Genomic DNA, 15325 nt, shown 5'->3' with positions numbered 1-15325 from the left:
CACTGTTTCTGTAGTCATCTCATCACTAGTTCTCATCCCTGTGCTGGAACAATTGTTCTGAGTAGGAAATGCAGTTGATTTTGTATGCCTCTTCTCCATGCCCATCCAAAAGCAAATCCATCCTAATATCATAAGAACTCCACTTTATTTAGATACCCCAGGTTTCCCTTTTATTCTCTGTGTCCCAGATGCTTTATTGCACAGTACTTTACAGGTGTCTTCTCCAAATGTGTCACTATTGCCTGTATTTATGATAGCTAAAAGAATTTAATATTTCTCACTGGAGAAGGCAATGAAAGAAACAATCTCTCCATCAGATAGCAATTTCTCCATGCTGTTGACAGCCATGTGAAACTAACTTTCAGGTCCTGTTTTGTTTTTTACATTAGAGAGTTGTTTAAACAGGCAGAACTCTGGGGTGTTACCTGCAGTGCAGTGATCCCAGCTGTGCTAGATGAGCAGCGTCAGACTTCATCCTTCCAACAGTCCCCCTTTATTTTTTGGTATTATTATGGCTGAAGGTGGTGTGTCTCATGGGATGTTTCTCTTGGAGGCACAACTGTTGTCTAGAAGCAAAATTTTGGAAGGAAGCTAAGATGGACGATGTGTACTAAGGGTCACTTCTGCCTGGCCAAAACTTGGTTTTACATCTTTTAAGACATGCTGTTAGTACATGAAAGCATACGTATGTAAGTCTCTATGTAGCCCTGGAAGAGTGTTGTGCTGAGGTCTAGCTAACAGCCTGAATAACTCGAGTGCTCTGTCAGCCTTTTGCTACCAGTGTAAAAGCAAATGATCCTACATGTTCACCAGTATTGATAACAAATAGATGTGGGTCATCATCCACACACTTCCTATATGACTCTGGCTTACAGGAAGGTCCTTAGTATGGGACTGATGTTCAGGTTTGGTTATCCTCATTATGCTAGGAGTGGAAGCTTCTTAATACACTGCTTAATGGACTCTGTGGTAGTAGATACTGCTGATGCTAAATCCCCCAAGTTCTGCAAAGTATTTATTTGCCAGCAGAACCAGAAGTGGCTGCAGTCCTACATTTGCAATGCATAGTGCAACAGTGAGTTTGTACTGGATCATTTTCACAGGCTGTGACCATGACATTCTCCCAAACTTTCTTACTCCCGTGCAGCTCCTAGCTGCATCTGGCATTAGTTACATGGAGATTGGCCTCTGGCAGCAATGCTGTGCAGTCTTCATGCGTGTCAGCTCTTTTCACAGCAGAAGCATAGCTGAGCTTCTGCATTATGGACTTGCACAGCCCTCAGAATTCCTTCCTTTTGCATATAACTTAACTCATCTATAAATAAACAAACAAACAAATAAAAGTCAGTTTCAAAAATAAATAGCAAGTTAGATTTCAACAAGCTTTTATGGGCATTGAATGGCTTCTTTTTTCTTTGCTTTTTTTTTTTTTTTAAGCTTTGCTGTTATTTTTTCTCTTCAGACCAAACTGAACAAACATCTTTGCCTGTTGTGCTACAGAAAATCCCCCTTTCAGTCATATTTTGGAGCATTTGATTTTGCAAAACACGTGCAATTGTATTTGTGGAAAAAAAAAGCTTTCAACTTGCCATAGATTGTGAAAAAGAGTAAATGTTTGCATGTGCAATTGTGAAAGTTTTAATGTGTGATCAGTAGGTGTTATTCCACCACTCCTTTTCATTTACTGAAAATTAGTGGGATGTCTGTGGACAGAGAATGAATGTGATAATTTCATAAGAAAAATTCATAAGAAAAAATTCACAAGACTTACTTTGTGGTGAAAAGCATTTCCTCCATTACATTACTGAGGAATGACAATTGAAAGACAATATCTTTCTTTAGACAAAAGAAGTTAGCTTATTTTACTTCAAAATTATTTCTGTTTGCTGAAGAAAAGTATCTGTTTGTAGCTGAGAGTTTCTGGTTTAAAGAGAAAATATCCTAACAGTGTTGTTAAAACCAAATCCTTAGAAAAATAGCTGCAGCTTAAAGATAACTTGGCAGGTATTGCTGAGGCACTTTAATGGCTGAGGTAAATAGCGACAGAAACCAACTATGTTTTATTTTAGGAATTTTCACCTGCAGTTGTTATATCTCCCCCTATGAAACACCGTTTATTCTTTTTCATTTGTTTTTATTGATCACTTAAAGATTTATCTGAAGTCTTTTTATTCACTTTGTCTGTAAGGAGTACAGAGGGAGAGCTGGAATACAAAAACTAGAACTTGAAGGGTTTTTAGATTACAGTACAGTTTAACCTCAGATCCCTCCCCTTTACTTTATTATATTTTGCTTAGTAAACTATGCTATTCCAGTTGGCAGAAAACAGCTGGTGCCTGAATCGTATTTTAAGTACCTGTCTCTGCTGAGATTAATCATGTATTTGGTCTAAGAATAATTGATCTTGAAATCATTCTTGAAGTTTTGTGCCAATGGATTGTAATACACTGATACCACTGGATGGCTCTTTATCATTCCTTTATACCACTTTGACATATTTTGAGCAAAACAAGAGTATACTTACGTGGGAAATGGAAGCTCTGCCAGGCTGTAGTTGTTATTTAATTAGTAATTCAGTACAAAATCAGTACTGGTATCACACATAAAAAATAGAGAACTAGGACCTCCCCCCAATTAAACACAGTGAAGTTGTATTCCTTTTTATTTTAATAGAGGACTTAATTTCTTTTGAAAGTTTTTGTAGTAAAATTATGTTCTGCGGAAACATTCTATTCCATTTACATCCATTTCTTTCACAATGTTGGGTTTGTTTGAATTGCGCAGATAATCCAATGCTTATTAAGGCTCTGCTGATGTACTTACTCATCTACAGTTTTCCTTCTCTTACAACTATCTGGTTTTCTTCAAAATTGTAATTCAGAAAGAAAATTTCTGTATGTCATAATTTAAGTCAATCAGATTTCATCTGTGTTAATGTTTTTATGAGAATAATGTTGATCTTGGAATTGAAAACTACTGTATTTATTTTCTTTTCTTTTTTCTTTTTCTTTTTTTCTTTTTTTTTTTTTTTTTTAACTTAACAGGTTCGATGGATATAGAAGAGAGAAACCGACAGTTGAAAATGAGCAAGTACAAACAGGTAGCAGGATCAGATTCCAGGCTGGAACAAGATTATCATTCTAAGGCAAGGGAGTTTTGTTTTGAAAAGCAACAAAATATGTTAAATGTCCCTTTTAGAAAGTATTAGATGAATGGGAGGTAATTTCTTCAGTAGAAGATTCTTTCCTGTCTGTAATAAAATTATTGGAAGAGTGCAGCAAAACTCTTAATGCAGTATGTTCTTGATTGTTAAAATTCAAGAAGGATTAGTTAAATCAAATAAAAATGGCGGTGTAATTATCTATTGGAATGAGCAGTAGGGTCATAATTTAAAAGCTCAAAGAGAAGCAAGAAAAAGGTTTATTAAGTGGTACATGTAGTAAGAGTTATTGAAATTTGTCCGTGGCATTCATATAGGTGAACACAAGGTTATACTGGTCTATTGAAAATGGGAAGTTCTGGTGTTACTTCATTTAATAATGGCAGTTCAGCTATTGGAAAGGTGCTCTGTACATCAACACAGTCTTGTACCCCGACTGTGGCCATGTGCCAAAACTCTGAATTGTTACGTCGTAGTATAGTCCCAAATAAATCATCTAAAATTTCCTGCTATCTGGAACAGGGTCATGTCATATACATTGTGTTAATTAAAATAATCAAGATATTGTCAATTTAAATTCTATTATACAAGAATAATTTAGTGTCCTCTAAAAGACTTCATTAATTGAGGTCAGATTATAAGAGAGAAACATGAGACTTCTGACCTACAAAAAATGTTTGAGGAAGACAAATCTCTTTTAGTCTTTATTTCCAGGATCTAGTTCCTTTCCTTAAAGCATCAGCAGTTATTTTAAAGCAAGCTGTTTAACATTTAAAGGCAAAATATCATTAAACCTGTCAAGTATTATTTGTTTTGCAGGTAATGTAGACTAATTTACTTAAGATAATTCCTTTTGAAAAAAAATGTGTTTCATTTTTGGGAAAATAGAGGAAATTTTTTTTCAAAACTCTTGGCAAAATGGGAAAAATAGCTATTAATGTAAATAGAATTGGCAAAGCAAAACAAAAAACCACCTCTGAAACATTTTAACTCTGTAGATGTGCTGCATGATGTTTTGCGTATATTCCCCTCAGTTTTTAGTACAGAAGACAGGATTTTCGATTAATACATAGGAGGGGCTTGGAATACTGAAATGTCTAGATGCTTGCTTCGTGTTGACATGACAAAATTCTTTTCACATGTGTCTATATTGTCTGCTTTGAAAAGTGTTGCCTCTTTCAGGTGAGCGAGGTGCTGCAAGCAGACCTCGTGAGTGTTATGATTGTATGTACCGTAAAAATATGAATTTCTGTATTGTGTGTGTAATCAGACTTACTCTGCTAATTTCCCTGCTCCCTCATTGCTTGACTGAAATTTGAGTCAGAAGTAGAACTGGTATGGAGTAAAGAGAATAAATGGGCTCTGATGTGAGGAAGCTGAATAGAATATAATTACTTAATGGAATATCTCCTACCCTTATTTTATCATTTCACCCACACCATATTATTGAGTCTCGTTCTACATTTTCTACCATTTTTTATTAAAAATTTACCTTCAATATTATTGGAATGTATTAAAGAGGAAAATTTAAATGGACTTCTTTTATGAAAATGGTGGTTTATTTATTGCACACATCAAACAATTTGTCTCCAGAAATAAACAATTAATGTACTCATCTGCCAAAGTGTAGTTTCAGTATTTGAAAATGAGTTATTTATTCTATCTCTGAACTCATGGAACACGGATTGTTCACCTATATGTATTAAGTCAAAAGGTATTCTTAAAATTCTAGTTTTTAAGTCATCTCAGAACCATAACTCTCATTTGCTGTATGAGAGATCTGTCTTCATTTTTTCACTACCGCTGCTTCAGTTTCCTTAATTGAGCGTTTCTATCATTCAGAGACAGAAAATGAGTAAGTACAATTTATCTACTTAATGTCTACTAAAATTCTCCTGGAATCTTGAACTAAGGCACATATGTAAAAATGCTGGGTGAAATCTCATGTTCAATACACTGTACAGTGACTTTGACTATTTTGTACTGTCTACTGGCACAGCAGGTCATCAAGTGTGTCATGCCTGAGTAAAATGTCAATAACTAAGCATTAGGTGATAATCAGGACAGCTAGCAAATAGAATTTTATTTTATATTCCTGTTTTATATCTATTTTAAAATGGAAAGAAACAGTAACTGAGCATCCCTAATAATTGTATTAAGAAAGAAACACCCCTCCTTGCTGAGGAAGCAAAAGATCTACTAGCAGAATTAGGACAATATTAAAACAGTTATCTGGTTTTTTTTTCAACCTCTGGAAGGCAGTACAGGAAGCTTCATATGCTGTTGTGATGCGCAGTCATACGTTGAGAAGCTGGTGAGAAAAGCTTATTCTGATTATAAGCAGTTAAAGGAAGGAACTGAACTTCCTTCATGTTTTTTTCTTGTGACTGATGTAATTGCAGATTGTATTTTTATTACTGGATTACATGGCTCATGAGTTTCTTGAAAACCATGTATTTTGCTTCCATTGTGTTTTGAGTGCATGAGTTTAGCAGGTCACACATACACTGTGTAAGAGTCCGTTTCTTACTTGAAAAAGCTGCTTTTGTCTGATTGTGGGACAGATGTGAAGAAAGCAAAAAATGTATTTGATTTTCATAGAAACATATTTACTACTGGGGAGTTATGAGAGGAAAAATAGTAGGTGTATAAAAGATATGATTTTTTCTATAAAGAACGGTTGAGGGCTTGTTTAGCTTAGAGAAGGCTTCAGAAAGACCTCATTGTGGCCTTCCAGTGTTTGAAGGGCGTGTATAAACAGGAGGGGTTATGACTGTTTACAAGGGTGGATAGTGATAGGACAAAGGTGAATGGTTTTAAACCAAGACAGAGGAGGTTTAAGTTAGATATTAGGAGGAACTTTTTCACACAGAGAGTGGTGATGCACTGGAACAGGTTGCCCAAGGAAATTGTGGATGCCCCATCCCTGGAGGCATTCAAGGCCAGGCTGGATGTGGCTCTGGGCATCCAGGTCTGGTGGTTGGTGACCCTGCACATAGCAGGGGGGTTGAAACTAAATGATCATTATGGTCCTTTTCAACCCAGGCCATTCTATGATTCTGTGACAACAGAAGAGTAGAAAAATACAAGTAGAGTTGTACAGGAATAGATGCTGAAGTCTGAACTTCAGGGCTGGTGGAAGTTGACATGCAGGAGAACCTGGGTTCTGGTGACACAGAAAGAAAACCACGAGAGCACAAAAGCTTTCTACCAGGGAAAAGTATATCTGTTTGCCATACTATGATTCTGTAACATTAGCCTGATGTATGTAATTTTCCTCAAGAATATTTCTAGGGCTAGTTTATTCTTTTGCATAAAAACTAGGATTCCTAGCTCTTATGTGGTCCAACAAAATGACATGCTGAGTAGGGGGAAGAGCCAAGATCAGCACCCAGAGAGGCTGAACCAGCAGTATGCTGGGCTCACTTTGGTCACCTTTGGTTTAGCTGGCTTTTGAAGTTGATTCCCAAACTACCTCTTACAACCTCTCTGTCTTTCTTTTTACTTGGTGCTGCTGCCATTAGCTCTCCTGGCAATCAAATCTATGGATGGTGGCATAGTTGGTAACTCTTGCCCCTGGCCATTCCCATCACTGCTCAGGATCACGAATCCCTGCTGAAAAATGAAAGGAGAAAGGTGGAAGGAGTCACAAGTGTCCCTGTCTCCTTGCCACCATAAGAAGAATATGATCAGTGGGTTGACTGGGGAAAGCTGAAGAACTTTGTTGTTTCTGTGCAAAAAGTGATAAGGTAGTTTGTATTCAGTATGAACTCGGTGTAGATGAAGTGAGACCTCCATCAACTGAAGCCCCATTAGACTCTACTGAAGATATCAGTAATTAAAAATATTGCATGTCAGGCTAAAGGAGGCTGTTTATATAGAAGTTAGGATAGGATAATGATATGTGGCTGTTTTCTTTAGTATAAAATGTAAAACAGACTGGCAACTAGATGACACATTTAAATCTAAAAGTATGAGGCTCATTTTATTTGTTTTACTGGGAGAAGACCATGACCTACAAATAGGCATGGAGGATTCCAGTTATATAACATAGTAATTAGTACATCAATTAAGGATTTAATATTACTAAAGCAACAAGAAGCAAAGCTGGAGTATAAACAGCAAAAGACAAGATAAAACCTGACTTTTTAGCAAACAGGTGAAGAGATTATTTAGCCAAATGTATAAAATAGAACACCAAACAGGGAGTAACAGAAAACACCAAGGAGGAATTTTCAGCTTCAGCTTTAATGATTCATGTTGATGGTAAGACTGAAACTTCTACATCAGGAGCTGCCTATAAAGCTGTGCTACCTTCTAATCAATGATCGTTTAGATTTAGATTTTCCAGATACTGTACATCGTAAATATATAAGCATAATTCTGTGTCTAGTGTAGGAGAGTAGTACTGGACAGGGCAGAATGCTCCTTTGTGACTTTCTGAAGACGTAGCAAGACCAGAACAAATTAACCTGTGACAAAGAAGGCTTAAGCATGTGTTCTCTTCATTTGACAAGTACAGACACAGCTAAAATGCCCTTGGAGCATGCAGGTGCTGAAACATTGCAAGTGTTCAGCCTGGACCACTTAGATGGCCATCCTTATGGCCATAAGGAAAGGAGAATGAATAAAGTTTATGGATAAAGATCTGAGGGAAAAGGAGATGGCCATGGGATGGTTCATCCTTATGTACTGCCTGGGTGTGGGAATATGCAAAAAGCAGGACCTGCAGCCTGGTAGGTGGAAGGGTCGAGTCTGAAGCAGGTCTCCAGGCTGGTCACAATGGGCACGACTGTCCAAGAGCTGCCTTTTTCCTCTGAAAAGTGCAGTGAGTGGCTGTGGCAGTCAGGTTACCCTATTGATACTTTGTGCTCTTTTATGATCTGTGAGGATTTCTACTAAATGAGATAGAGAATCTCTCTGTCTTGTAGTACTGATAGGAGTTATACTTTCAATCAAGTATTTTATTGTATTTTAAATGTTTTTAATATTTATAGAATAATCTGCTGATGCTATATTCCTTGTTCCCAGAAATATAGGATTTCAAATTTAATTACAAAACTCAAAAAGCCAGGTAGATTAAATAAATTCTGAATCCTAGACTTGATCTGTATAGACCTGGAAATGTGGGAAACATCTCATTTCACTGACGTTTTTATTGCACTCCTGGATTTTGATGGTGAGTTAAAAACAGTTCAGCAACTTTGAATATAGATGTGGATTGTTGAAATTTCCAGCAATTTCTTCTTTAATGTTATCCAAAATTTGAGAAATTATTTTTCTTGCAGAGTGGTGCCAAGCTGCCATTTTTCTCCTTCATTTATTTCAAGTTCTCTTTTAATTTATTTCCATTTGGGTGTTTGTCTAATTTATTTTTGCATCTTGAGTGTCTGTATCTCTAGCAGAGCTTTAGTGTTGTCTGAAATGTTATACCACAGTCAACACAAATACTGCATTCAGTTATCGTGGTGATGGCTGAAATATAAACAGCTGAAATGGATCAGTACTGGCTGCCTCAAGCTGTCTGCTGTTGCTTTGTGCTGTCAGCCATTGTCTTAAGTTTTTGTATAAGCTTATTGTGTATCTGAATAACAGAGGTTAAAGACATAATAAAATGTATGTAATGTATGCTGCAATGTTAGGATGAATCTCAAAGAGAGGAGAAAAAAAAAAAAAAAGTCCTGAAAGTAAAAACTGAAATATTCAGCTTAATGTCATCAAACGTATATGAAGTATTTATCAAAATGCATATCAACAGATTTCCACCAAAGGCCAGCTTCAATAAAGCAGTTGTAGCTGTTCCATTAAAAATCACATTTAAAAATCACTTGAATGCTGTCCTGACCAAGTTCCAATGAGAGTAATCACTGCATTTTATCTTGAATCCTTTTATCCTTTTTGTAATAGAAGATGTTTTTCTCAGAGAACTGTTTGATATAGGTCCATGAATTGCTAAACTAATCATCTCTTTGGGTTCTGAGCAGTTATCTTTTCATAGTAAACTCAGTTATTTCTGTTGATGTTTCTTCCCCTCAAATTAAGCAGTAAAATTCCAAGTTGCAATTGAACTGAATAACAATTCATGTACCAAGGAGTGTGACTGTGTTAATTCTCTAAAATGTACTGGAACTGATGTTATGCAGATAATAGATGAGAAGATGCAGAGAAAACAAGAAAGAAAATTAACTGGAAAATATGTACTAAATGCTGTAGTAACATTCAAAAATGAGAGATATGGGAAGTTAATTAAATTGCTTCAATGAGCATGAAGCCCCCAAAAACTCAGAATAGTAGTTCATGATAATATACATAACTTCTAGCAGCAGTTTCTGCTACTTAAGTCTGTGCCAGGCAGAGTAGTCGGTGATTCACATTTGGAAGATGACACAGGCAGAGCTATTGTTCCATCTCAGCCAGAAACATGTTTGCTAAATCTATTGCTAGTTTATTGACTTAGAAGAACCAAGGAAAGCATTTTGTTCAATTGGAATGGATGGATCTGGAGTTCCAGCGCAGCGCTGGCATGGAGTCTGCTTAACTGCACAGGATTCTTAATGAAAAAAAAGCAGGACCTGCCTGCCTTGCAGGGGTGGTTCAGAGGCCGCAGCCACTGCCAGCACCTGGGTTGTTCCCAAGGCACAGGGCAGGAGAGCGCTGGATGCCCCATCACCTCCCAGCCTGACCTCCCTGTGCTGCAACAGCTTGCAGAGCTGTTCCTGCATGTCCACCACCACCAGCAGCTTCAGGTGCTCCTGACATACCTTAGGAGAGGGTTCACCCAGAGTTTGTTTTGGTCATGTCTTTGCTTTGCTTTTATCTATTGCCTACTTGTATTATAAGAGTTGTTCTTCTTTGACAGCAGCCCCAGAGAAATGAGTACTAATTTTGCCAGGTTACCAACCATAGCCCAGAGTTCAGATTTTTGGGTTTGAGGATTTTTTGCCATCTATCACCGTGCATGAAAAAGGCTTTATGTCTATGTGTGATTTGCTCTAGGCATTGCAGTTTTTAAATTCTTTTTCTGAAGTATCTTAAATACATAATCTCTAGCAGTTTGTTTTAGTGACTTAGTGGCTGCAAGCATCAGTACTGCAGGAAGTACAGGGGAAGAACTTAGATGTATATGAAGAACTCTGATGTTCTTTTGTAAAAGCAGACAATGGAGTTAATCAAAGTAGGGTCAGCACTTTGGAGGCTTGGGGAGTTGGGAATTATTTCCTTTTAAAGACTTAGTGCCTTCAGCAACACTTTTGGTGAAAACGTTACTGAAGGACAGAATTAATTCCGAGACCATTCTAAACTTCATTGGTTCTGAATTTGATCTGGAAGTAAAGTCTAAGCTTATAGGTATTAATATTGATGTAGTGTTAGGAAATAGAATATTGTCTATAGTGATGAATAAGAAAGAATATTATCCTGCTCCTACAGATGGAAATCGTTACTTTACCAGTGATTTCAGTGGCAGTCCGGAATTGGTGAATAATAACAAGGAAGTAAAGAAAAAAAAAGTAAAAAGAAAGCCATTCTGAAAAATCAAGCCCTACTTCTGAACAGAATAATGATGTACCCCATTCTCTTTTTATTGCAGTATAAACTAGATTGTAAAATAGTTACGTTACTGCAGCAAACTTATTTTACTAGTAGGCCTCTGAGAAAGTATAACATTAAACTTAAGGTAAAATTATCAAATAAAGTTATATTAAGATCTACATAAACAGAATCTCATCTTTTCCCCTAGAAGAACATTTTTTCCCCACATCTTTGCCTTAAATATGTATATTTTCATTTAATAAGTTTGAGTATCATATCTGAAAAGCTGTTTGGAATTCATGTTTCCTCCAGAGCCAGTTTATGCTGAGAAAAATTGTCATCTATCATATAGGCAGCAGTTTTGTCATGTATATCTTTTACCTTCAAACTGTATCAAATCTTGAAAACAATTTCTCTTAGCTTCCTTATATACAGTATCTGGAATCTATTAAATCTTACAAAACCAGGATGCATCACCCTGTTTCTTTTCTTCCTAGAATGACAGATGACATCAGGTGAAAAACAATTCCAGTGATCTGCGTACTCCTGCAGTTTAATCTGAAGCAAGCAGCTAATTATTAGTATCTGCACGCTAGTTAGCTTGCATATGATTTTCTAAAAACAAAATTGAAAATACTGACAAGATTTTCTCTGTGTAAGAGAAGATAACGTCAATTCATTTCTGGTAAACAGGATGAGTTTTGGTTTCAAGAATTCTAAAGAAGTAGCTTGGGTGTTTTTTAGGAGGCAGTGACAGAAATGTTTACTTTTCTGCTTCTAAACTGGTTTGCAGTCACATGAATTTAGAACCGCTAATGCTATGCTAAAAAAAGCATCTGTGAAATCAAAAGAACTTTCAGGCTTATTACAATTCATCCATATCAGATATCTGCAGAAACGTTTCCAAGAAGTTACTGACCCCAAACAGTTCCCACATAGGTAACTGCTTTGTGGAATGATTGCTTTGAGCAGTTTCACTTGAATTATTTTTCCTTTATTTTCTGGTAATGTTCCATATGAGTATACTGCTGCTAAAGAGTTTTATGTGGCAAAGCTGAAGTTGTAGTTAATGGCAGTAGATGTTGAGTATTTTCTGTGAAAGTGAATTCAAATTGGCTTTACAAGCAAGCAAAGAGCTAAATAATTATAAAATTTAGAAAGACATTAGTGATACATTCTTTTTAATTCCTCCATCTTTGTGAACTGAAGACTACAGAGAAGAATACAGAGAGCTCAGGTGTTTTATTTTCCAGGAGCGGTCTGCACACACATGATCTCCCTGAAGCCTTTTATTCCCAGTCTCTGAAAATAACAGGGATAGAGTTACTGAGGAAATACGTTATAGAGAAAAGCAGTGTTTCCAAAGCAGTTTAACTTATCACCCGACAGGTGATAAGTTAAGTGCTATCTACAGCCTATATATTTGTTTCTTTTGTAGCTAGACATGAATCTGCAAAACTAACAAACAAACAAAAAACAAAACAAGTAAACAAGTGATTGGATGAACTTATGCATTTATTGCTGTACACGACTTTTTCAAAACGTGTTCTGAGGATCAGTGAAAACAAAAGGTTAAGAAAAAGCCGTAGGATCTTCCCTCAAATCAGACATGATTTTTGAGGCTATTCTCTTTGATTTCTGCTTATTTAAAGACTCATAAAGGCAAGTCATACAAAGGTACATTTATATCCTAGTCTTGTGTAACTCATGGTCCTTAGGCACTTCTGCTTACAGGAATAAGCGCTCACCAGATGGCCCATGTGTCAATCCAGCTGTTCTCTTCAGCATGAATTCCTTCGATGGTGCTGTGTCCCAGGACAAATTTGGCGAAAGTCATATGTAAATGTTACACACAGAAAGTTCTGTTGAAGGCACAACACTATACTCTTGTTCTCAAACCATCAGGTTTATCAAAATACTTAGCAGATTTCTAGGGTAAAATAAGAAAAAATGATTGCCTTTCCATCTTCTTTATTTGCTTGTCCTTTATGAGAGGCACAAGACTGAAAATAAATAATGGAAATGTTAAGTGGGAACTCTTTAAAATGCATGTTGTTTGACTTCATGAATTGAGTTTGCACAGGAACATCTTGGAGAAGCTGAGGTTAGGTAAAACAACCAGAGGCATGAGCACTTGTAAACCAGAGACCTGCCTTGTTATCCTCTTTAAAAATTAAACTGCTGCCTGAATGGCAGCTCCATAGGAAATGCAAGGGCAGTGTTGACACAAATGATGTATGAACCACTTGAGGAATGGAAGCAAATACAAGAAGTACACTTTGATTCTGTCTATCCCATGCAAATAGGATTAGCTAGCGCTAAAAGAATAGAAAGAACCAGAAAATGGAGTTAGCTCTGAAACTGAACCCACTGAACAAATGAGTTAACCATAGGCAGGTTTGCCAGTTAGTCCTAACAAACATGCTGGAGTTCACTAGGAGATACAAAGTGCTGGAGATACATGGAATTGGACAGTAGATTCTGGAGCCACAGACACCTACTTTTGTGTAATCACCTCAAGTGGAACAACTCAATTTTTTTACAGGTGACAGTGTCCATGATGGTGCATCTTGGCACAGCATTATGGAATGATGGAGAACTGAATCTCCATTACAAATAATATTATTCTTTCTGTATAAGATGCTCAAAAAATTAATGTGTAGCAATTAAAAAGATTATGGGAACTTTGAGAGGAAATATTACATCAAAAGTTGATTACCCACAGTCACAAAGCCTGACTGTGAGCCTGTTCCTCTAAGGTAAAACTTGGTGACTGACTCTACATCATTTCAAACAACAGTAAAAAAATTAGGAGGTCAAAAATACAAAAGGCAATTTGGATAGTGTTTGTTTCATCTAAATCTTAGAAATATGCTTGTTTTACTTTCCATTTTTCCTGCTTTTCTGATTTTTTTTCATGTCAGAAAAGGATGACTGATTGTTTCACATCCTCTCACCCTTAATTCTAATTAAAGGATTGTTCTTCTGAAGCCCTTATTTATTTACTTTCATATTAGGTATACTCCTTTATTCTTGATCTTTGCTTTTCTTCAGAAATATCTGGAAAGACTCTGGCTATGTTAGTTCATTCTGTGGTTTGTCTTGTTGAGGAACGTTTTATCTGTCAGAATCAGCTAGGAACATGGAGAAGATCATCTATGTTAACATCCAGTGTTTGAAAATTCTTCATAAAAATCTCAATTGTCTTTCTTGACAAATATTATAAATTAATTGTCTTACTTATTGTATTTACTTATATAGAGTATGTCGGGCATACTTCCCAAGGATGCTGACCAATGCTAGTAACCTCTTGTTATTATGGCTTGATGTATCATTGAGTCATGTTCCTATAGCTTGATGATTTGAAGTTGAAGCTCTCTGTGAATTCTAAATTCAAAGTAGTTTTTTATGAGGTTCCTCTTTTTAGGATCTTTTATTGTGTTCAAGTGGAGGAGAATATATGCAGCAAGATATATGAGAGTTGTGAAAACCCTGGTAAAACCAAACAGATGGAAAGCAGTGGGAAATTCAATTTTCCCCCATTGAGGAGAACCACAGAAGAGTACAGGTGGAAACAAACCATGTAAAGCACTTTGCAGTGGGCTTTTGGGCAACAGAATGCCACGATGGGCAAGTGCTGTCAGGTAAGAAAAGCACAGCCACGCTTAGGTGGTGCTAGATTGAGCTTTGGAGGAGTTACAGTGGATAGTGGGAAAGGAAAATAGTATACAAAGTGTAAGGAGGTGCAGGAACTGGCATTAGGGCTGTGAAGAAGAAGGGGTGCTGCTCCCTGTCCCATTGCTACCCATCGCCGTGTGAGCTTTGACTCCTTCACAAAGCTGGGACAGCTTTGGAGCGAGCTGCATGTCTTTTGTTACCCCTGTAGTGGCCCAGGTGTAGGGGGCTGGAGCAGCAGGGGCCTGAACAGGTCCTTTGCGACATGGTTAGTGGGCAGTATTGGTGGTAGATGGACTAGATGATCTTCAGAGCTTTTTCAAACCTTAATGATTCTATGAAGTATAAAATACCTGCTTGACTATTATAAGCCTTTGATTTTCACACCAGTGGATAACTTCTCTAGAGGTGCCTTTAGTGTTTGTAAAGATGATACTTAAAATTGCTAATGCTGCTTTACTTACTTTGACCCTAAAAGAAGTATCTTAGCCCATTGTATTTTTCATTGTCAAGATGGTATTTTTAAAAATGTCTTCTCAATAATATGGTAACTTCATACAACCCATCAGAACTTTTTCAATACCTTCTCCTTTCAAAATTAATAAAATGTCATCCTGACTTAAAGTAACATTAAGTAAGAACACTTAATTCCCTAGACTGGATGCAGCTGTCTTTGTGAGTGATCACTGTATCAGTAGAGATCAAGATGTTCTTGATTTCAGAGCAGTTATCGCTGCAGCTAAGATTAGAATGGGTCTTGATCTTCCTAACATCATTTTACATGAAAAAGAATGCAAGAATGGGAGACTGCTTAATTTTTCTGTCTGCAGGAACAGATCTTTCAAGGCAGAAAAGCAGTTTAAGTTTTGTGGGCAAGGTAATTCTCAAGCTCACTGAAGGACCCAAATACTTTTTAAGATTTGCCTTACTGCTTTTAGATATACAAATATTTGCTGGTCC

General features: G+C 36.8%; 1 protein-coding gene across 50 annotated transcripts in view; it reads left to right on the top strand.

Moving 5' to 3' along the window:
* The window catches only part of RIMS2 (regulating synaptic membrane exocytosis 2), a 409122-nt gene that overhangs the window by 326025 nt on the left and 67772 nt on the right, over positions 1 to 15325 (top strand). For 37 of the 50 annotated variants that reach the window (XM_032442828.1, XM_032442827.1, XM_032442829.1 and 34 more), the window contains one exon: positions 3045 to 3145. The exons of 10 other annotated variants lie outside the window; for them this stretch is intronic. In XM_032442828.1, the coding sequence (XP_032298719.1) occupies positions 3045 to 3145 (101 nt within the window). The remainder of the gene's footprint in view (positions 1 to 3044; positions 3146 to 15325) is intronic. 3 more of the 50 variants (XM_032442841.1, XM_032442835.1, XM_032442845.1) reach the window with 1 other exon arrangement.

The sequence above is a fragment of the Coturnix japonica genome, chromosome 2 (assembly GCF_001577835.2).
Source record: "Coturnix japonica isolate 7356 chromosome 2, Coturnix japonica 2.1, whole genome shotgun sequence".
Taxonomy (NCBI): Eukaryota; Metazoa; Chordata; class Aves; order Galliformes; family Phasianidae; genus Coturnix; species Coturnix japonica.
Note: the sequence above shows the minus strand (reverse complement) of the source record. Positions and strands in the feature narration are given on the sequence as shown.